At 36.0% G+C, this 24,272-nt stretch overlaps 1 protein-coding gene across 1 annotated transcript; it reads right to left on the bottom strand.

Annotated features, from left to right (window-relative positions):
• Window positions 1-3,026: 3,026 nt before the first annotated feature.
• LOC132622306 (transcriptional corepressor LEUNIG_HOMOLOG-like) lies at window positions 3,027-21,908 on the bottom strand. The gene is made up of 18 exons (XM_060336891.1): window positions 21,754-21,908; window positions 20,389-20,605; window positions 20,044-20,129; window positions 15,689-15,786; window positions 15,197-15,309; window positions 14,872-15,107; window positions 14,378-14,426; window positions 14,192-14,294; window positions 7,571-7,620; window positions 7,012-7,161; window positions 6,832-6,873; window positions 6,605-6,671; window positions 6,065-6,174; window positions 5,814-5,963; window positions 4,902-5,057; window positions 4,369-4,485; window positions 4,070-4,267; window positions 3,027-3,495 (listed from the first exon to the last, which is right to left on the bottom strand). Exons 4-18 carry the CDS (start codon window positions 15,759-15,761, stop codon window positions 3,346-3,348), a joined length of 1,764 nt encoding a protein of 587 aa, XP_060192874.1. The 5' UTR covers window positions 15,762-15,786; window positions 20,044-20,129; window positions 20,389-20,605; window positions 21,754-21,908; the 3' UTR covers window positions 3,027-3,345.
• Between the last annotated feature and the right edge of the window lie 2,364 nt (window positions 21,909-24,272).

The raw sequence follows: 24,272 nt of genomic DNA, 5'->3' as shown, positions 1-24,272 counted from the left end.
CGATGCTCGGACTCACAGCAGCACCAAAGTAAACGAGAATAAAATTGGTTTGATATTTTTGATTTGATAATAAAACAAAATTGAAATTGCTAATAGAACTCGTATTTTGGGGAATTATAGGCGACTAAAAGACTCATATTTTAGAGCTTTTTCGGGGTTTCAAAACTCGTTTCAGAACTTTGATTTTCAGAACATTTTTTTTTTTGCGACTCGAAATCCCTATTTTTGTAGGGGGATTTATGGGGATTCAAGAACTCATTTTTTTGAAAGGGGATTTCGGGTTCACCTCTGGTTTTGCAAGGCAATTTTTTGGGGGTTTTTCCCACCTCGTCCCTTCCGCCCTTCTACTGACTTGGAAAATGAATATTTATAGGGGATTGTTAGGGTTTTCGTGTGAAGAAGAGAGAGAGGAGCGTGGGACAAGACAAAGTGGGGGTGCCAGAGGTATGGGTGTAGCAGTGGCGTGATGGTGTCAGACGCATGGTGTAGTGGAGGCGTCGTGGGGGGTATGGGCGAAGTCAGAGGTGTGAGGGACAGGGGTAAGGCGAAGGTAGCGTGGGTGTGACAGGGGTAACGTGGGAACAAAAGAGGATGGGGTGGCGGCTAGGAGGAGAGGATGGTGGAGAAGGGGCGGAGATGGAGAGGAGAAGAGAGGAGGAGGGTGGAGAAGGTGACGAGCGGCGGAAATGAGGGGAAACCCTAAAAGGGTTTCCCTTATTTGGTGCGAAACGGGTCAGACCCGGTCCATTTATGGACTGGGTCAATTTTTAGACCGGGTATTAGAAGAATAGGCTAATAAATTAAAACACAGGTTATTCTAAAAATTGAGATAAGAGATATGGACTAGTCCAAAAAAATATTAGGGGTTAATCGGACTTTGATTTGGGGTCCGGTAAGTCAAAATACGGACCGAGTGCGAGAAATAGTTTGGCTTCTAAATTTAAATAGAAGACCTAATTTAATTAATGATATACCGAGGGTGACAAAATATTGCTTAATACCAAAATGTGTGATTATTAGACTCGGGTAATAAAATCATATGGTGTTATAATAGCCGTGTAATAATATATGTTATTTTTCTTTGAAAATCCGCACTAAATAAATACTACTATTTAATTATGCAAAGATAAATGCTATGCGTGTGCGTAAGCTGGTAAAATACTGAAAATGATAAAAATTGTTAATAATAATAATAATAATAATAATAATAATAATAATAATAATAATAATAATAATAATTAGTAACTGTAATAGAATAATAAAGTGTCGGTATTGATAAAAGGCTAATAATTCCGTAAAATAATTATATATATTTTTTAAAAAATATTAGAAGCGTAAAATAGGTATTTTGGAAGAGAGGCGGGACAAAATTGGGTGTCAACACAAACTGACGGCCAAACGGAAAGGGTCAACGCGCTACTGGAGTTATATTTGCAGCACTTTGTTAGTGCCAATCAGAAAGATTGGGCCAAATTGCTTGACACCGCCCAATTTTCATACAACCTGCAACGGAGTGAGGCAACAGGGAGGAGCCCGTTTGAGTTGGCTACTGGGCAGCAGCCCAACACACCGCAATCGCTGCCTGTTCGAGCGGAATTGCGGATCCCAGGGGCGTATCATATGGCCAAGGCCTGGGAAGAACAAATTGATATGGCTAGATCATATCTTGACAAAGCTTCTCGGAAAATGAAGAAATTTGCGGATCGCAAGCGTCGTCCAACAAATTACAGAATTGGCGACAAAGTCATGGTAAAGCTTAATCCAAGACAGTTCAAGTCGTTGAGAAGCCTGAATCAAAGTTTGATTCGACGATACGAGGGCCCCTTTGAAATCGTTGCCAAGGTGGGCAAGATTTCTTACCGGTTCGACATGCCTCACCATCTGAGAATATACCCCGTCTTCCATGCGAGTCAGTTAAAACCATACTTCGAAGATAAGGAAGACGAGGGTCGAGCTCAAGCCAGCCGCACCAGGATCTTTGAGACTCCTGCTGCTAAGGACAAAGAAATCGAAGCTATCATTGACCATCAGTTAGTCCGAGGCAAAGGATGGGGCAACTCGAAAGCTCAATTTCTTGTCCATTGGAAGGGACAACCACCAGAAGAGGCAACATGGGAAGCGTACGAAGACTTGTGGCAATTCAAAGACAAAGTCCACGAATTTTTGCAGGTCTGTGGCGTCGCGGTCGTCGCCAAAACGGTTGAGGGAGAGTGTGCCGACCCGCCACCATCCGTACAAATCAGCCCGCAACTAGCGCCAGGCGCTAGTCAAAATCAGCATGCCAACGGGTCCACAGGAGTGGGACGCCAACTTGCAGGACAAAAAGGGGAGACCAGCCGCCCACATGTCTGCACAATAATGGGAGGCCAGCTTGCAAGACAGGAGTGGGAGACCAGCCGCACACCTTTCTGCTCGTGGGCCACTGGTCAGCTAAAGCAAGCACTAAATCTGCCAGCCTGTGGTCCATGACAACGAGCTGGTCAACAAAGACAGCCACATGCCTAGGGCCTACTGTTCAGCCAAAGGGCATACTTTTCTAGCTATAAAACGTGTAAGCCTTGAGAGCATATTCATTCATTCAATCCACCCTTGTATACTTGTAAAGAGTCATTTATAGCATATATCAGAAAAGGGCACTTGCCTCCCAAAACCTGTGTTCCTCTTACTTTCAGTTCTTGTGTGTGTTTAGCCTTTGTATCAGTCACTGCTTCCGCCAGTGACTAAGAGTTGGGCTGAAGCTTTGAGCGGTAGTTAAGACCTTCAACGCTGCCCCACACTGCCTTAGATTTTAGGCCCGTGACATTAGGCTGACATTAAATAGCTCAAATAGATCAATTAATAGGAGGTAATTTTACTTTTTAAGGTAGAGGTTAAATGGTCATTCAACTTTTAAAGGGTATTTTAGTAAACAAACTTTACACTATGGGGCTTCCCACTTTAGAATATTATATATTACAGATAGATAGACGTAGATATAAATATATGAAATAAAGCATAATTTAACTAATAATATTGTTTTTACAAACTTTCCAATTTAAGCATTTAAATTCATTTAATTATTCAAGTTTAAATGTCATTTAATACACGAATCTAATTAACATTTTAAATATCAACTTTCAAACGACAAAATAGAGGAGTTTGAAACAATAGTCCAGTTCTGACTGATACAGCCTTTTGGATAACTCATTCTACTGGTGATGCGCCAAGAATACTGTCATCTGCTTTGATCCAAAATGCACCCTTGTTAGTGAAAGGGTTTATGCAACTGTGGTTTCATTCAGATATCGATGTAATTTGGACAAGGGAAGGAAGAAAGAATGATTGTTGTATCTGCACAAAGAAGCTTCATTTCCATATCTTGATACACTGGTCATGACTCACTGAAGCTATGGTTCCTTTCCAATGTGAATTTGCCAATGAAGAAATTATACCATCATGTGCACTATATGGCCAAGTTATGTTGCGCTGGAAGATTGGATTCCACAGCTCCAGGGACTGCAACAACATTCAATAGGTATCAGATGAAGAGGGAAAAGGAGAAAGAAAAATCAAGGACTATACATGTGAATAAGCTTCAAACATGACCAATTTCACCCGCCATGGAAACTGCTCAGTTTGAAAATCTAATATTCCTAATTCCACTCAACACAAGTCACTAAGCCCCGCGGAATGACCAGATAAAGAGTTCGAAAGCAAAAATGTTGACATGAAATCAATATGCAATCATCATTTTCTTTATTGAGATGAAAAAATAGCAAGAATAATAATGGTACTCTCGGAAGAAAAGCTCACATCAAAATATGCATTCTGTGACATATTGTGACACTAGATCCCAAAATTGCAAATGTTGTATATTCTTACCCTCCTACTATTCCTTTTTCATTTCTTAGCTTTGGCTGTCCAGGAGAGAAGTTCTTTTGGTTTTTCCAGGACGGTTCCATATCTAAGCATCCCAAGTTAAATTTGTTGTTTTGCAGATGTATAGAGACATTAATTGAACCAACTCTACAATGAACTATCTATGAGCTCAAAGCTTTAGCAGATAATGTCCAAATTGTGTTGAGCATACCTTCTCGGAACCAATCACCAACACTTGACCGTGCCCAGGGTGGAAAATGCACGACTGGAAATTCTTGCCATGGGAATACAATTCAAATAGACAGCTTCCTTCACTAACATACCATATCCGTGCACTATCTTCACTCACGGATGCCAGGCAATTCCCACTGAAATCCCAGCAGATTGAACGGACGTCTTTGATGTGTCCCTATAAATCAAAGAAAAAGAAACCACATTGATGTGAAATAGTAATGCAACAGATAAGAAATTTAAACAAGCTTGATCAATGATCAAGAATAAACAACTTACTTGTAATTTTGTTTGTATGCTGTTGGTCTCCACATCAAAGATATTTATAACATTTCCGCTAGAACTTGCCAAAAAGTGCCCAAGTTTAGGTTGGAATCTAACTTGTCTGTTACCTCCCTGCATTTGTACCAAAAGCTAATAAATTTAATTTATCATGAATGAATAATTGCTAATTCTCTATAAAACACTCTGCTTAGAAGATGTTGGTTCAAATAACATTACGAAACTCGATTATTTCCTAAACTATCTTTCTGCATGTGTATTTACGTGATGAGCGACTACTGATCTTGAAAACCTTGAAGTTGCTTGGAATGAAGAAGAAAGAATAAGCAGGAAAAATATTTCTTATAATCGAATGAGGAATTCAAGAAAAAACTGATTCAACAATGATTTAGGATCACGACATTAAGAAATCTCCAAATTGATGAAAACATAAAAAACAGCTAACTATTAATTATGAAGCCTTCGTATGTCAAATACAGATACCTCTTTATCAACATCTAAAAAAAAAAATAACAAACAGAGACACTAACCTTAAAACTGAATTTCTCATCACCCGTATAGAGATCCCACAGTTTAATCTCATCATTGCTATCACAAGAACTTAGGAGACTCGACTTTGTCGGATGAAAATCTATTGACATCACATGCCCAGCATGCCCGACAAGGTTTTCAAAGGGGTTGCTTGGCTGGATTATGACAAAACAGTGAGATATGTACAGTATCATGGTTGTAATAGACACAGATTAAAAGGAAGCAATTCAAGATATTAGACATTTATCATTATGAAAAATCCTGATCACCAGAAGAAAAGAAAAAAGATTCTGAAGTCTAAAGACTGCAGAAGATGTTTTGGTAGCAGCAAGTTCCTCAAACATTGACTCAAATGAAATGTATTATAGACAACATAACATAATGATGCTGATATATGATACAATTGTGATAAATCGTTTGAGTATCCTCACAACAGAGATAAAGAATGTGGCAACAAATGTAACATTGACAATTGTCTGAGTAAATAAAATACATAATATGTAAGTTCTTGTCTAAGTACAAGCAAAAGAATCAGGATATATCAGCAGAGAAATCAGAAGAAATAATGAAGACCAAGAACAACGAAATCATAGAATTAGTGAATATATATCCTAGTGATTTGACTCATAGAAATAATGGATACCCAACTTTTGGCTTTTGGCTTATTTTTGTACTTTTTAGCCTAAAAGTATGTGCTTAAAAGCGCTTTTTATCATTCCCAAACACCACAAAAAGTAGAAAAAAGCTTAAAAGCCAATAAGCACTTAAAATAAGCCAATCCAAACACCCTCTATATATCCTGGTGATTTGACTCAGTGCTGACTGCTATTTCTGAGCCATTACAACTTAAAAGAAAAGTAATTGAAAGACTCATTCGACCAAGGATCTGCAATGGCAAATAGAGGCAGTACCTTGGCTGCATCCCAGATATTCACAGTTCTGTCAAAGGAAGATGTTGCAAACACCGTTGAGTTTGGTCTAAAACGGATATCTGTAATGTGATGAGTATGACCTTCTTCACTACTAACGACATTGTTATTTCCCAAGTCCCAAATCAGAACCTAAACATAGATCGCAGTACAAGTTCGTTAACAGGAGAAGTAGAAATAAGCTCTCTCCCATTTGACCAACTAGAATCCTGTTGAAGATTAAGAAGACAAACCTTCCTGTCCTGTCCAGCAGCAGCCAACAACTCTCCTCGTGAATTAAAGTGGCAACATAGGAGGTTGCTCTTTGTTGTCTGAAGTTTACGAATCTCTTTAAAAGCGATGCCTGCAAAGCAATATGAAGTCAATATCCTTTGTGCCGATAAACAGCAATTTATCCATCAGGGTAAGAGCCTGACAAATTCAAAAGCTAGAGCATTTAATCTTAAAACCTACATGTGACACCACATTCTTTTCATCTTTTCTTTTGTTTTAAGAAACAGTTATACTGAACAAATGTAAGATCTTCCAAATTTTTCCTCTTAAGAATGAAGCAGGGTATAATGCTAATAAAACCAACAAGATTGGGTTCTCTTGGGGTAACTTTATTTCCTCAACATAACAGCATTAGATGCACTATAGAACCTAACAAAGGTAAGACCAGTTATGTACAGTCCCTTTGGATGATTAACTATTTCTGTCAACTGTCAATTATCTAAATTGCAACCTTTTTAATATAAATTTTCTTGGGAATAATTAAGCTTGTTGTCACCTACCTTCCCGTTCAGCTTGAGTATGTGCAGGCGCAACAGAACCACCGACAATAGCTTTTCCTTTCCCAACCTACAGCTCAGGAATATATCAAATGAGCAAGAATAAAGTAGATGAAGACCATATAGACATTCCAATCCCCAAAAATGATGAAGTCTGTCAGCAACAGAGTGAAATCGAATCACCAGCACATGAAGGGCTTTAAGAAGTAGATGCAGAAAAATGATCTTACACGTGCCAGAGAACTCGATGGAAGTTTCCTCTTTCTGCCACTCTGATAAAACACATTTAAAGAAATTAGAAGCCAAATATGGGACACGTCTCCTCAATTCTGGTACTGCTAAAATATTGCAGAAATTTGAAGACGTTCAAATAAAATCAGTTGCGACAGCCTTTATGATCTAAGACCAACCTTATCTGAAGACTGCAGTCTCAGCTGGTTTGTTTGCTCCTGCACTGCAGGTTGCTTTCCAGAACTTCTCATAACTCCTCCTATAGGAGCTATTATTTGCTGGTCAGCTTGTAAATTTTCTGGGGTTCTTTGATTTGTATCACCAAGCATCTGTTCAATGCCAGAAGAAGAAAAAAAGAAGAAAAGTAAGGCAGGATAAAGATCTAGATCACATCAGTATAGTAGGATAGCCTATATTTTTTTCCTCAATCTGTTGATTTCTGGACTATGCAGATACTTTGAAATTTTTTGCCTCTTTTTTCTTTCTGCTACATAGGTTCCTCCTTTTAAAGTTGAGTTTTAAGTTATGGTTCTTATCTTGAAAGGATGTAGTTCTCCGGAACTTTTCCTTTTAAGTTGGTACTATTACACTGGGATGTACAACTTGGTGGCTAATGACGGGGAATTGAGCCAACTTCCTCGGTTGATTATGAAAGGAATCAACTAATAAAAGTTGACCCGAACCTAAACACCAAATTGGACTACACATTTATATTGATGCAAAAGTTAAGGTATTTACAACATATGGCCATCCTTGGTGAGATGCTTGTTGCAAAGATCTGTTGTTCCCTGCAGATGCAATACAAAAGAAGATCAAAACAAAAATTAAAATTAAAAAAGAAAGATAGGGAGATCTACAGGTACAATGCAAAAAGAAGATCAAAAAGAAATTTAAAAAAGAAAGATAAGGAGATTAATAGTGCATAAAAATCACAACAGGTCTACTAACCTGATGGAGCATTGTACAATATATCAACAACAACTAAGCCTCAATTCCGAGCTACTAGGCACATCGTACAAACTATCGTTAAAAATTATTTGATGTTTTATCTATGATCACTGCAAAAGCACTCATCGCAATGATTTAAGTCTTAAAGATTGTCTGTTTGATTCATACTTCCATGTTAGTTTGCATAGTATCTTTTGCTATGACAAAGATTGTCTGTTTGATTCATACTTCCATGTTAGTTTGCATAGTATCTTTTGCTATGAAAACTTCCAATTGATAAAGAATCGAACTTCAAAATGATACAGGAATTAGAACTAAGAAACCACAGTAATTAAATCTTGGTCAGCAGGCCAATGATAATTAATTGCACATACAAAGTATCATCTTCAAAAAACAAAAGATAAAAAGATGTGAAGGGAAAGTGCATTGTATTAATGTTCTGTTTTAAGAATTTTACTGATTGCCTCTGCCACATACTTGCTTTGGTGGATCTTATTCCCAAGCTGCCATATGTTCATCCTTTTCTTACTTCAATTAATATTTAACAACTACTCTGCTCTGTCGATTTTCATACAATCAATTAATGTTTAACAAATCCTGGAACATGTTCAACAACCTAATACATTGATCTCATAGATTCTGCAATAGATTAAAGCAGAAAAAACATATCTTCATATACAGAAGAAGAGTTTTTTCAGGAAAGAGGGTACCGTCTTTAGTGACAAAAAGGTAAGAGTGCTTAGTTAATGCTTAAGAAGTTCCATCCGCATGTCCTAAACTTTCAAAAGGAGATGAATGTGTGAAAGAGTGGCATTCTATTAGAAGTAGCTATGTAGCTTCCAACTTGGATGTTGTAACACAGAATAATGTATTACGAAGATAGCCAAAATACAAAGAGTTGGCAAAAGCACTAGAGGCATCTCTTTCTGATCTTTTTTTTTTCTTTTTTTTTTTTCCTTACTAGTAGAAGCGTCTCTTTCAGATCTTAATCCCAACTAAACCACAAAGGAAAATGAAGCTTACCTTAAATAACTTCCCAGGTCAGACTAATTAAGTTCATTGACCACCATCACTATGTACTGATTTTGGTTAGGAGATGTGCCCGTTTGCATCAAGGATTTCCGGGTTGCGCCTTATGTTACGCTAACTATCAAAGTCTCCAATTTTTCATCTATACTCAAAAATTGTTTTTTCCTATGTTGCTCAAACTCTCAAAATATGCTACCGCACCCGTGATGGATCCTCCAAAAATGCACTACTTTTGGAGAATCCTACACGCAACGGGCGACATTTTGAAGAGTCTGAAGAGCATAGGTTTTTTCTGCCCATGCAACATGCATCTTTACCCAAATGGGGAAGTGTGTCATATATAATCTTAGTTGTAAGGATTTTACTAAAGGTAATCTCTCACTAGCCATTGGCATAATTACTAAGGGAATGGGAACTCACACGCACATACATATACAGTATAATGAATTTATATCTTAGAATCAAATCAGGAAATATTTTCATATTAATAAATCTATAATGATTTTTGTTTGCAACCAGTGTACTAAAGAAAACTCTTACAACACTTTATACTTATGTTAAAGTAGGCCTTGAGGTTACACATGCCGGAATTGTTAAATAAACAGGCTAAGGTTGAGAGATTTGAGTTGTATATTCGAAAAAACGTAGCTCGCTTAATATCCCTAATTAGTTGAACAACTAAGTTTTTTTTTTTTTATGACATGGGAACCCGCAGCCGCTACCCTTTGGGTGCGCACAGGGTAAACCCAGCTCCTGTGCACTAGCTCGCAAACCACACAGGAGAGGTAACCCGCACTAGGCAAGCCCGGTGCGACGAGCTCGACCCAGAAGGCAAATCCCCTGCTGTCGTAGGCAGGGGGTTTCGAACTTGAGACCTCCATTATGAAAGCCCCATGCTCAACCAACTGAGCCACCCTTGCGGGTAGTTGAACTAAGTATTATTTGATAACTAAGTAACAGAGCCACCTTAGACCTATGCAAGCCACATTTATAAATCTATACCACATGTCATTTCCATCCAAACTGGTGCTCACGTGGCCTGGCTAGGTTAGGAAGAGAATCACAGAGAAACAACTGCTATTCGAGCTTCTTTTTTTTTAATGTTAGGTAGTTGGGCAGGCCATCTTGCATTGGCAATACTTGTATGTAGCAAGCTATGTTATCTCTACATGAGGCCCTTTTAAAGGCTAAAATGGCAGACATCAATCCGCCATCCTCATCCCTTTCCTTTGGTGTGAACTTGAACAATGGCAATTCAAAGATGTACTGAGGTCATCCATTCGTTGAGAAGGTTGAACATCCTTACTTGTGTCGTATTTGGCAAGCAGGGCAACACATGTGCTATAGAAGCACTTGTTTAAAGAACCATAGTGAACATCATACTAGCGATTCATCGTATTGGGCTACTATTTGTAAGCCCAATTGTGTGATCAAGGTTACGAAACTCAATTTGGAAACTTAGGCTGGTTAAAGAATAAATGGAAAAGGTATACTCTTATCAAGTTAGCATGACTCACCAATATATTATTCTATGCGACAGCTTACCAATTTATCATTCTGGAGAAACACTGTGTTCCTTAAACATGTACATTAAAATAGTTACAGCACGACACCTTGATTGAATCAACCTAAAGTTGGCTATGTAATATACTTCATTTTATAGTACTATAGTAACTTCGAAGTTCATCGCTTAACCTTAAGTATTGAAAGTTTTAGTTCATGAGAGGTAATCTAAGCCATAACTACTTTGTCCCACTAAAAAGACTTAGTTCAGATATGCTTATATCTTCAGCTGATTCCCATTATAAATTCTTTTATAAGCAAGGAACTATCTGTAGGATGATACTTTTTTAACAACTCTAACCTCAAAATATTCCAAACACACATAAGTGTGAAGAGCGAAGACCTTCTATTCTATACTTTAAAATCAGCATATGATCTAAAATGCCAACCTACAAACTCTCTCCTCCAAAAACTCTATTCCCAATACCTCATAACAAGTTATCGCTTCCTTGAGCTTGCATTCCAAGTTAGGATTCTTAGGAGAAGAAGAAACGCTATTTAGGCACATTTAAGCTTGTTGAAGTGTGTGACCATTTCAGCTAAAAGCGCTGTTAGAGAGAGCACACTTTTATTTACTTAATTATATTCTCAATACGCCCTCTCACATGCGGGCCTTTTTTTCTCATGGGCCAAGCACGTGAAAATTCTATTTGATAATGGGTTGCGGCGAGACTCGATCCTAGGACCTCTGCATGCTCTAATATCATGTTGAAGTGTGTGACCATCTCATCTAAAAGCATATGTTGTTAGAGAGTGAACACTGTTATTTATTTAATTAAATTTTCAACAAAGCTGAAGCAACTACATCGTTCGACTCAAAAGTAACTAGAGTGTGGTTAGTAAGACTACAATACTTGAATGATTACCATATTAAGACTACTAGAGAAAAGTTAAAAGAAAAAACACTTTGAAATGTGAAGAAGCAGATAAAACGCCGTATCATTTTAAAAACAATATGAAGCGTTTGAGCTTATTTCAATTTTACAAGAACAAGAAACTTACTTTACATGTAAGGCAACAGGTACAAGGTCATTTGGAACAAACTAAAGTAGAAGGTAGGGAACTTTATTATGACTGGTGTTGTAGATTGATGGTAGGATAAATGATCTCTTAAGATGAATGAGAAAATCCTCTGAAGCTACGCAGTGAATGCCGATGCACAGGATCTTTTAGCTATGACCAAGGAGTTGACATTTTGAGGACACCTTGTGCTACATCTAACTGTCAAATCGCCCATAATGGGATTCCTTATTTATGATGCTCCTTTGCAACCGTGAAAAGGCTGGATTCATGCTAAAGAGTATGATTGGAGATTTGTTAATAAAATTGGTGTGTCACAAGTAATCCAAATGAATATCACAAGGGAGCATAGTGCTATATGGGCGCGATCGAAACGTTTGTTTTATGATCATTTTCTTGAAAATATGATCTCGATCATGCTAATCACAATTAATGTCACTTTAAAATCCATTATTCTTTATTGATCCAATACAACGGTCGTCGCAAGATTCGTAGGACTAGATGCAATTACCTTCCCAATACAGAATAACTTTATATTTAAGCCTTTATTGGCTGAGCAAATTTATTAAAACTTGTACAAGGCGAAAATATAAAAGGTTTCCGCTTTAGTATGTACTCCATTAATGTTTCACACTTTGTAAAATGGTTAAAAGGGAAAGAGAAAGAATTTCTAACTGGACGTTTATGTATTTCTCCACACCAACAACTAGGAGAGTCATAGACGTACTTTGAGCTTCTAATTGAACTTATGTGAAATCAGAAGGACCTCGACCACTCAGCAGACAGGTAAACTTTGTAATAACGTTACCTTGACTGGAAAATACTTGAGGAAACTGTAGTACTTGATCAAGGTTAAGGACGATCAAGGTTAAGGACAACGGCTTTCAGACACTTTATGATGGCTTCAAGCTGAGCTTCATTATCTGAGCTTGTTTGGAAGAGAGATCAGTTACATGACAAGACATGAAGGACGTATTTTGTGACAGGAGTTTCTGTTTGGATTGTTTCAGGTCCAAGTTGAGAAGTCTTGGAGGGTAGTAGGCACACCGTGGAATTAGTCGAGGTTAGCACAAGCTGGACCAGACACCACAGATAATAAAAAAGAAGAGCAGAGAAGTCTTCGGCAGTTCATAAACCATTCTTGTTGCTCTATGAGATATCATGAGACTGCGAACTACCTTAGACAGTCAAGCTGAGGTGGATCCTTCACTTTTCTCTTTGCTGATAAGGCCTGTCTGGTTCTTTAGTGAAGTGACAATAGAGCAGGTATCAGTGTAAATACTTACTTATGGAGTTTGACCTGTGTTTTCTGAGCTTAAAATAGAAAAACTGGTAACTTCTATGGAATTCAAGCGGAACTTGATTGTGATCTTTTTTCCTTTTACCTACTTAGGGAATTCTCTTCCTCCTATAAGTCTCCCTCTTATCCACTTAAGATGTCCAACAGGCACACAAGGTATTCCCCATTGCTTGAAAAATCATTACTCCTATTTCCCTTTCAACTGAATCTTGAATTTCAGAAACTTCCTCAATCATATGCATTCTGCTCATCCAAAAAGCTCTAAACAAATCACTTATCCGAATAAATTTATCCTGTCTGTTAAACGTTACTTCAAGCCACAATGATCAAGTTTCCTAATATGACAGCGAGGAATCTTAGCCTTTAGAAGTTTAACTAAGAGACTGACCATGCACTTCACCGACTTCAGCTTTTCTATCAAACAACATAACAAACCTTCTAATAGAATCATTATTACCTGATATGGACCATATCATAACTTCTGACTCTTCTACGTTCCTACGTGGATTTGCCTTCATAATCCATAAAGAATACTTTCAAGAGTTCAATTTAACTTATTGTACAACACAACAAGGACCAATTGTATTGTTCCAATATTATCACCTCAGCGCTATAGCTTAAATCGTACATCATTCTTTCATTCTAGATGTAACTCTATCGCCTCAAACTTAAGCTTCATGCTCCTGATGCCTGAATCCACCAATATACCATACGGGTAAAGGCTAGATACACAAGACCACATTCTAAATGGTCGTGGTACGCTTTGACCTGTGCACTGCAATAGTATTGCAGTCCTTTTTCCACCAATAGCGAAAGCAATAATAACTTCTTGAAGAGATTCTTCTCCTCCTTATCAAAAGAAGATCTTTTTCTCCCAAATCTCTATTTGATTCAGAAAATAGCAACAAGCATTTAATAAATTGGGCGAAAGCAATCACTATCATTGAATACTCCTTTAGAACCTTTTGTAATGTTTGTATCAGAGGTTACTCAACAAAATACACTCAGGGATAATACGTGATCCTTCTCTCTTCACACGACTTTCTTTCCTAAATATAGTAACTAACTACGTAGCAGCTTTTTCAAAATATCAACTTCTCCATCCATGCTTAACGGAGATAATAATCAAACAATCTTTATTTGGATCGAGAGTTCGATGCACTCACGAGCAGTTGGTTGAAGAGCCTGAAAGCAAGAGCTGCAGAGCATATAAAGATATTCCCTTTAAGCTGGAGAATGAAATGGAACCTAGAAATACTATTTCGATGTTTATGGTAGGCGTAAACAATAATCCAAAATAAAAGGGATTATAATTAGATACACTATAAAAGTGAGCCAGTCCTCTTCAATATATGTGCATTTATCCTTCTAAAGGATTGTTTAGGCTAAAAGTATTAGCAGATTATCTTAATGTTCAAACTTTCAACATTAGCAATGCAATAGACAAAAACTTATATAAACTAAAGTGCAAACTATTTAAAGGTAAATTACAAACAAACCCGCATCAAAAAGTTCCTGTGAAGCAGGCAAAGCATTTGCAGGGGCATGAATATTCAGTTCCATTCGTGCAGGTCCTCCCAAGTTTATGCCAGGTCTGTAATCCTGGAATGAATAAAAACTTGTCAATATTTTCAACCAATTATTAACTAAAAAGCTTGCAAATGTGTGGGGAAATGTAAGCATACTCTTGCATTGCACTCTGGAGGAGCAGTTGGCATTTGCGGCATTTGATAGCTGAAGGACATGAACATACAACATACAGAATTAGAAGATTCTGATACTCAAACTCAACAACCAAAGTAATGGTTTCATACACAAAACATGCTAGAACAATCAAGATACTGTCAAAAATCTATCTCATATTACAGGCCAAGCAGTTGATTAGTTACTAGACTAAATAGCATTCCTTAATAGCCAGGTTTTGCAAGAAAGTCTTGACGTTTCATATATCAGAAGGTCATAATTAATAGCAATACACAGAGAATAAGAACATGATTTTGGTCAATCTTCTTTTGTTGCCTTAGCAACTTAAGACAATGATACCAGACAAATTAAGGAGAGGAAAATCGCATCAAGCGCTCAACCTTTATCACCGTTGAAGTAACTGGGCAGTCATTGTAAAGTAGATTTAAATGTAGCAAAAATTATCAGTATAGCAATAAGCGTAACATGCTATTACCTGGAAACGCTTGCAAATGGAAAGATGCCGCCCATTTCACCCATCTCATCATAAGAAAACAATCCTGAAGCCATAGCTTCCGCATCATCAGGACCGCTGGGTCCCATCACAGCAGAAGATGCAATCAGATGTGGTGATGGCATCACATTGGAGGTGTATGCTCCCGTATGATCAGAAGCATAGGATTGATTTGCAGGACCGTTATTAGCAACAACATTTTCCACAGTCTGCGCGACCTGAGAATTTAGAAATCAAGCATTTAGTTTGCAATTATTTCATATCAGTTAAACATGAAGAAGGCATAGAAAAGGTCCATGGGTAACACCTTATCAAAGGATTCAGCAGCGAATACAGGGTCGTCAGGGAACCTAGAGCGGTATGCTTCGTAAAATTTACCCCAAAGCACTTGCAGAAATGATTCATGAGGAAAATTGATAGCTGAAACGAACCACAAAATCAAAAACAATTACTCCAAAGCTCAATATCACATTATCATATTACATCAACTCCATTAAATATATCTCTCTAAAATAGCAAAGGACAGTTAATAAAGTAAAAACATCCAACATTAGGTAACTAAAATGCACCACATCAATCAAAGAGAATGACTCAACCTATTACCTAAATTTTCAAGAACAACACGATCAGCAATCCACCATATGGTCATATGTAAGAATTACAAAACTAATGAAGCATAAGAATATTACGACCCTTTCAGGTAAACAAAATCATTACTAAAGCACATATCTTAACTCATTAGAGGATCAGTTTTGAGCAATTAATTAAAAGCATAGATGCATAAAAGGGAGTTACTTACCAAAAGGATTTTGATTAGCAGGAACTTCGGGGGAGAATGCCTCACGAATCTGATGGTAACCTTTTTTAGACATGTAATCGAGAATGGCAAGTTCAAGTCTGAAAAAAGCCCAAACAAATAAACAGAAAAGCATAATTAAAAACAGTCAAACAAAGGGGGGAAATGACATACAACCAAAATGAAAAGTAGACAAGCACAGATTATCAATAATTAAAAATGTACGTAGGACATAACACTGAGGCGAGTATCTTTTGTTACAAAATTTCTGGCGATTTAACACGTAAAAACTTACAAGCATTGAGCCTCCAAACTAGCCATGATTAACAAAAGCAATGGCTTAATTGACCACAGAAAAGAGAAAGGAAAGATGACTTGAGCAAGAACAACTGGGAAAGATAAACAAAGAGTCTCAAGAACCAAAATTCCACTTAGACTACACAAAGAAGAATGCAGAGGGAGAGTGTGTGTGTGTGTGTGTGTGAAAGAGAGAAAGAGAGATGACAAAGAGAGTTGAATTGGAAGAATGAGAGAGTAAAATTGAGAATGAGGTGGTGGAAATGAAAGATGGAAGCGTTATAAGGGAAGGAAGTTCCATGCAAAAGTGAAAGAAAATAAAAAAAGAAAAATTATATATATATATAATTGAGAGGGAGAAGAGAAGTGAGAGAAAGCTTGTTCTCCTCTTTTATTCTACCTTTTCATTTCATTCTCACTCATTTTATTTAACTCCTCACTTTTATTATTTTTTTACTTTTTGTTATTTTTAGTGAAATGCCTCTTTTTTTTTTTGTAATGTTGACTCTGGAGTGGGGGTGAGGGTGGGGGTGGGGGTGGAGGTAGAAATGAATTTTTTGTTAACCAATCCATGTAATCAGTGAAATTTTTAATATATGTGTGTATACATGTAAAGATAAAAAATATGTGTGTTACTTTTTATAATTAGGATTTAAAGAATAAATAAACGCCACGCTTTTCTTCCTTAGACGATTTCTTTATCAAAAAACTTTTTTATACTTTAATAAATTCATTTGCATTATTTGTTCTTTTTTTTCTCAAAAAACAAAAACAAGATTCCCGTCGAGTCTTGTTCTTTTCCACTTTGTCATCGGTTAAAATATTAGGAGGAAAGGAACTTGAGATTTTTTATCCTTGGATGTTTTACCTTTTCCATAGTAATAAATAAATAAAGAGATGTTAATGCATATTAGAGGCGAAGTCAAAATAGAAGCCAATTATGAGAAGGAAGCAGAAGAAGAAAATAAAATGAGTGTATTAGGTGACAAACAGACAACAGTTTTTACTGCAATGCTTAACCTCCAAAGCTTCGAACCAAAAGAGGTGACAATATAAGTTAGTGAAATCTCTTAAATTTGAGTAATATAATAGACCTTTTCACAATTGAACAATCACTCATTAATTTTCTGCAAATACCATTTCAGGTTCTAAGCAACTTTTGCACTAAATTCCATGTAAGATGCTTAAAACTCATAAATATCTCAACAAGAAACAACCTCCATTTTTTAAAAGTTTTATTTAGGATATACAAATTAACAGTATAAAAAATATTTTACATTTACAGTGTATTTAACTTTGTATAGAGTATTTACAATCTTTTTTAGTCTACCAGCCTCCTTATTATGATAACATTTAAAAATAAAAATAAAAAGAAAGAAAGAAAGAAAAAGGAGTTATCAATCAGTTAAAAAAAGTGAAAGGGTGTTGAATAAATTTAAAATAAATGAGATTATGTGATCTAGTTTAGATTTGAATTTGATTTTTGCTAACTGCTTACCATATATTGATCTAATTGTTGCTATCAACCATTTTCTAAGGTCAAACCAACTTTTTATTGTGTAATCCCACTATTTTATCTCGGGATAAAATATTTACTAGAAAATGAGAAATACTTCAATAAAACTCGGGGCATTGAGATTATGTAACTCTTATTACCGAAAAAGATGCAACAACAAAGACTTGATAAGATGATACAACTTAGGTAAGCAATTAAATTATTGTTAACTGGATACCATTTTTAATTAAGTTATTGGATTGCCTACTAAATTTTATGGGATTCATTGATTCCTAATATTATTAACATAATAGTTGTCAGAATGGTCTACTCAAATTACAATAACCCAAGACTTCATCAGCTCGACTCATGCATCCAAGACTTTATAATGGTAAGTGAGAGTCAAAAGTTTAATGAGCAACATATGTTTATTTTTATTAAAAAAATATTGATGAGCAATATTCGATTTTTCGGTTTTTTTAAATTTATCATAACAATTTAAAGTTGGGTGTGTCAAAAGATAGGCCAAAGATATAGTAAAAGTACTAATCATGACCCAATTTGTTCAAAGAACATTCGGGTTAGTTTTCACTGGAGAGTCAAAATGGATTGAGTATGGGTCAAAAGATTACCACTCCTATCAAATTCAATACCACATCTTCAATAGTACAATTGGATCAGAGAAAATTTTCTCTAATTATTTAATTCTTGCTTGTTATGTTTTAGCAAGAGAATTGAGAAACTGTTTTTCCAAAATGTAGAGTTAAGAACACATTTGGTTGCACTCAGCCAATTATTAAACCAATATTTTTATGGATCAACTTGTGTTTAATCATTTGACCCATTCTTATATGTCACTCGTACGTCCAAGTTGACACATAGAACGTGGTACATAAAATTGGACAATATACATATTCTGAAAGCTAACAGTGTATGAATTGTAGTTTTCCTTTTACCTCACTTTAATTTCTAACCTTTTTTTTTTGGGGGGATAATGGTGGTGCAGGATAGGGGTGCTAATTTTTTTTTTTTGAAAATCGACCGAACCGAGCCGTACCAAATTCTTTTAATAAAATCGTATGTTTTTATATAGATTTAAAACGGACCGAATGATTAGGGTAGGTTTTCAATTTTATAAACCTATACCAAAAAATATCAACTCGTACCGATTAAATTTATGTGAAATATATTTTATATATTAAGTTTAAACATAACAAATCGTTAAATTTCTCGTATTGATGAAATGGCTACAAGCCAACACGTAATTAACACCCGTAGTGTTAACTTCTAAACCTATTTGTTACTCATATTGAAGCTAAAACAGTTCAAGCATCTTGAGTAGCAAGCCTCAGGGTATTCCAACGATCTTGAGTGACAACTCAAAAGTGCTCCTAGACATCTCAATGGAATGATCAATTTACTAGTTGATAACTAAAAACATCCATCATGCAGCACATATTATTTTACTTTATTTACTTAGTCTTTCAGTTTTCCAAGCATATATGAAGCGGAAAGTATTTAACGTAATTTCTAAATCTAAAAAGTTTATTTTCTAAAGATTAAAACATTATAAGCCTGAATTTAGAGAAGAAGTTGATAAGCTTGACTCAGGACCACGTTAGATAGTACATTAGTTTTTACTTATGGTAAGACCAAACAAGTCATTTACTTTAAGGTTACTTAAACAGAAACGAGAAGGCAAGCGTAACAATTTCTTTATTGTTTTTCCATAGAGGTCACAGTATGCATAAAGCAGATTTCCATAGAGGTTACAAGGTTGAGAGCCCTTCACCCTTAACCAGAGATCTCGGGTTTGATTCCTAGAATGAAGAACTTCTTGGTAGAAAGCATTTTACCCTCTTAGTGGGCCTACCTGGCGCAACTACGAATTTGTCGGACTAGTGGGTTCATGGTTAAATTTTTTTTTTTTAAAAATGATTGGCTAAGTGCACCAGTAGTCACTTTTAGGGTTGTTCTTTAAAACATATCAGGCATTTGCAAAGTATTTAGAACATAGCCACGACTTAAAAAGATGTAAAACAATCCACTTCTTCATATTACATGACGTTCAATTCTTGAGGTTCAAACTTCAAATATTCAGTTCTTGCTGTTCAAACTCTAGACCAGAGTCATAAAATAAAAATTGTGGAGTTTGAACTTCAATTCTTACAGTTCTAACTTCAGGCCCGTATGTCTTGAGTTTGAACTGTAATAGTCAATTGCCTTTCTAAATTATGTTGGACATCTTCTTACTCTAGTAACTGTTTCCCTTGATTGGTTATTTACTCTAGGATATGTCTCCTTGGTCACTTGTACTGTATACTTGGAAAGACAATTAATCAGGTTGATACTTGTTTTCATCACTTGCTACTTTCTAAAAATTGGTTTTCAATTTGCCTTGCCACTTCTTCTATTTTCCTCTCTTTTCCTTTTTCATTAGATGGGAAATGAAGCTTTTGCTGGTGACACAAAGAGCAAAATTTTTGGGGCAGAAAAGTAACTTACAAGGGAAGTGGAGCTTTTGCATTGTTTAAAATATATTTTGGGTAGCATTAAGAAATCTTACCTTCAAAGAAAGGAAAGCACATGGAACCACTTTTCCTCGGGCATACATCAACTTGGTTACGGCTCCTAAGGAAGGCATCTTCTTATCTGTAGGTAATGAGAAATAGAATCACAAGACAAATAAATAAAAGAGAAAATACAGATCAAGGGCAGGAAGGCGCCCATATATACATAATTCTCTGTAATATTTGAGATGACTACTAAAAGAAGAGAAAAATGAAATTCTTATTGCAGTTTCCCTGCTGTTCGTGTTTCTGTTTCATTAAGCAGAAAAAAGGGAAGTCGAAGGAGAAGGAACGGAAGGAACATTGAAAGAGCTGTTCAGTTCAGGAATACTCAACAGGACCTTGGAGGTTGAGCAAAGGATCTACGTCGCCCCTTCTGTTGCTTTTCTGACAAGATAGCTCAACGTTGAGTTTTCAATCATCATGATTGTACCGTGCAAAATGTAATTCATCACATGTAATGATACATCTGATTTTATAAGCTTCAACTGGTTTCTTGCTTGTATCTTCATCTCTGGGTGCTAAGCCTATTTCCTCCATTTGATCTCTGCTAGAAACCTAAAGGAGAAACAAAAGTTGTGCATTAAATATTTGAATTAAATTCAACTATTGTCATGTGATTGAAGAACATAACTGTCCTTGAGATTAAGTTAGCAGTTAATTCATAAACATCTTTTCAGCAATGACCCAATGAGTAACTTATCAACCAAAAAAAAATGAAGCAAAACACTGTTTTATACATGATTCAGACCGCTCACACTGCACACAAAAAAAAAAAAAAAAATTGTGAGCCTAGCACAAGCTTAACATCAATTTTCTTTGACGACTTGTGACAGCATGAAATGATTTTGATTCAACAAACTTCAACACAGCAGAATGTAAATTAGCTACTTGATCACTACTGACTTAGATTTGTAAACTACAAGCTGAAAGTCAGACATCTATTCAGTCTATAACTTAGAGATTTGTCCTTTACTTACATTTACAGCGATCAGATTGCATTTTTACCTCATACTCGATCATCAAATTCAAGTCCAATATCTCAACAAGAGCAAACTATCTCCCATTCTTCTAACCAAAGGAATTGATCAGAAACAACAACAAACCCAGTGTAATCCCACAAGGTCTTAGGAGGGTAGTGTGTGTGGCTGTACGCAGACCTTAACCTTACCTCGTGGAGGTAGAGAGGCTATTTCCGATAGACCCTCGACTCAAATAAAGAAAAGGAAAGCATTTCCAAGGAGTTTTGGACACAGAAAATACGAAAGGGAAGAGTCATGGTAGATAATAAGGAAAGCATTAAATAATATTCTGAAAGAAAGAAACAGTAACCACAGCTAAATAATACGATAACCGAAAGGAATTGATCAGAGGACTCTTAGAATTCACAATTACGAATTTCAATTACAAAACATTAAAACATGCCCAAAAATAATATCAAGTGACAAAAAAAAAAAAAAAAAAAAAAAAACGAGTCCATCTCTTTTGTACTATACTATGTAACAAGTATGTTGAACACCTAATAACAAAGAATCCAATAAGCTTGCAACAAGACCATGCCAATTGACAATTAGTGTTTGGTTTGTCTACAATACTCTCTATCTCCAGTATTATTTGTCTCTAAAAATCTAGTAATCCAATTATACAAGCCTGCTTGGCAGTTTTGAAGTACATGTTAAACAATGGAATAACACAAATTGAAATACCTGCTACCAAGTAGGAAGAGGGTTCCAGTTATTAAACAGAGGAATACAAGTGCTTTTGCTGATGATAATTCTTCTCTGCTCTCCATTTTTTAGTGAAAGGGGAGGCTTATGAATTTAATTAGTTTAGTGGGTCGGGTCGAAATGAAAGAGGGACCAGGTTATTTAAGGAACATCCAATACTTTTGGTCCATTTGGGGAATGTCCAGGTTGAGAATATATTTGTGTAAGTTTATTTTATTATATATATTACAACATATCTGATGAAATTTCACAATGTGGGTCTGGAGAGGGAAGTATTGGCAGACCTTACCCCTACCTTCGGCTCAAGGGAAAACATGACAAAAAATGTCAGATAAGGACAAGCAAGTATGGAAATGAAAATAATGATGGAAAAAAGTCATGATAAAGCAGTGTGAAAAAAGAAGTAGTAGATACCACAGATAAATAAATAAGATATTTGAAGTATAAGAAACAACACATAGTAGCACAAATCAGAGCACAAGAAACTAAAAATCAAAACTGCAACTACTGGTACAAAAGGATAAGTGGGACTACCTATTAACCTTGTACCCTAATATGAGTCATCCATAACCTCTTTTCTAAGGTCATGACCTCGGTAAGTTGGAACTGCGTCATGATCTGTCTAATCACCTCTCCCAATACTTCTTCGGCTTACCTCTTACACCTCCGCATTGGGGCATCAGTGTCTCTCCTCTTCTCATGCCCAAACCATTTCAGTCTCGCCTCCCGCATCTTATCCTCCACTGAGGCCACTCCCACCATGTCCTGGATATCGTCATTCCTAATCCTATCTCTCCTAGTGTACCCACAAATCCACCGTAGCATCCTCATTTCCGCAACTTTGATCTTCTGAATGTGAGAGTTCTTGATTGGCCAACACCCCGCCCCATACGACAAAGTCGGTCTAACCTTCACTTTGTAGAATTTGCCTTCAAGTTTTAGTGGCACCTTCTTATCACACAGAACTCTAGAAGCGAGACTCCATTTCATCTACCGTGCCTCAATACGATGTGTGACATCATCGTCAAGCGTAATATTAGAAGAAAATACTAAATCTCTTTTTTCGCTAAAATGGATAAGTAAAAAGGATAATCTATATCTAATATAAGAGCCAAGTAAAATAAAACGGAGGAAGTAAGTATGCGTAAGATATAAGTATGTTTTGGAAGAAAGCTCAAAAGATCTGAGTTGATATCCATTAAACTTCGTGGAGTTTTTTTTTTTAATTACAGAACGTTACATATATTTATTGTCCTGAGTCTACTGCAAGTATGAATTGTGATTTGTGAAGTACTAAGCTATGGTTGCTAGTTGTTATCTGTTATCTGTTAATCCTTTAACTACATTTGTTTCACTACACATAAGGTAAATGGGGTGATGAGAGAATCTACACTTCATGCATTAATAAATATTGTTGCAGAAAATGTTAGTATCTAACTATCTACAACATATGAATTACTTAAACATGATCTAACATGTAGATTGCTTCCCTTTTCACTTAAGAGTGAAGAAGAAATGTACTACCAAAAAATTTATAGTAACTATGAGTAAGCTAATGAAGGAACCAACTTAATATTATAGATACTTGAAGTAGATAATAAGGTAATAGAATTATGTTTATTCCTATTTTGCTTGATATTATTCACTTCAAAAATCAGAGCAACAATTATTGGGGAACCTAAAAAGGCTTCATTTTTTGCTTCATACTTCCTTTAGTACTTGTTGCAAACATTTTCAACTTCCAAACCTCTCTGTGTACCATCGATGAAGACGAGGCATTAATAACAGGTATATGTAGACAAGTACAAGATCTCACATTTTACTTAAACACTTTCAGATAAAATTTACCTAATCATCCATATATACTTACTAAAATAACACCCGTTGCTATCAGCCTAACATTACAATTTGCTAACGGCAATCGTGTTTTCATAGAAACATCTAAAGCAAAAGCAGAAGATAAAGAAACCCAAGATTTGTATGTTATTTGTGATAGCGGCTATGAATTTTTGATAACCGAGCTCCAAGATGCTACCCAATCATTAAACAAGCTAATAACTCCTTAGAAAATGCACTTTTCAAGTGTCCCAAATTTGTAAGCGATTGTCAGAAAGTATTTGGTAGCAAGATAACGCCTGAAATGTTAGACAGGAGTAAGAAACAGTCTGATCTTGTCGTAATGTCAAAGATTGCTGAAGGCCTTATTAAGAAATAAATAATTTAAGTGATTGTTATAAATTAACTTTTCTTTCTTGAAAGTTAGCAGCTTATAAGGAGGAAACTGACATTCCAATAAATCATTCTTATTTCTCAGGTGACTTATTACATCATGTCTAAGTTAATCATTTTCATTTCAACCTTGGCTTATTCTCTTAGCCCACTTTTTAGAATATTTTTTTCTTAACTACTCATTTATTACTTTTTTATTATCTCAATTGGTAAGGTGTAAGTTAATAATGAGCCTTAAATATATCATATTTATAAAAGAATGTTATCAT

The sequence above is a fragment of the Lycium barbarum genome, chromosome 12 (genome assembly GCF_019175385.1).
Source record: "Lycium barbarum isolate Lr01 chromosome 12, ASM1917538v2, whole genome shotgun sequence".
Lineage (NCBI taxonomy): Eukaryota > Viridiplantae > Streptophyta > Magnoliopsida > Solanales > Solanaceae > Lycium > Lycium barbarum.
This window is presented reverse-complemented; position numbering and strand designations above follow the sequence as displayed.

What these genes read in the sequence shown, in the direction of transcription:
- LOC132622306 (XM_060336891.1), bottom strand. Translation starts at nt 15,761, where the DNA reads ATGTCTAAAAAAGGTTACCATCAGATTCGTGAGGCATTCTCCCCCGAA. An exon ending in TGCTAATCAAAATCCTTTTG is followed by an intron (nt 15,310 to 15,688) that starts GTAAGTAACTCC and finishes GGTTCGTTTCAG; the next exon opens with CTATCAATTTTCCTCATGAA. An exon ending in GACTGCAGTCTTCAGATAAG is followed by an intron (nt 6,874 to 7,011) that starts GTTGGTCTTAGA and finishes GTGTTTTATCAG; the next exon opens with AGTGGCAGAAAGAGGAAACT.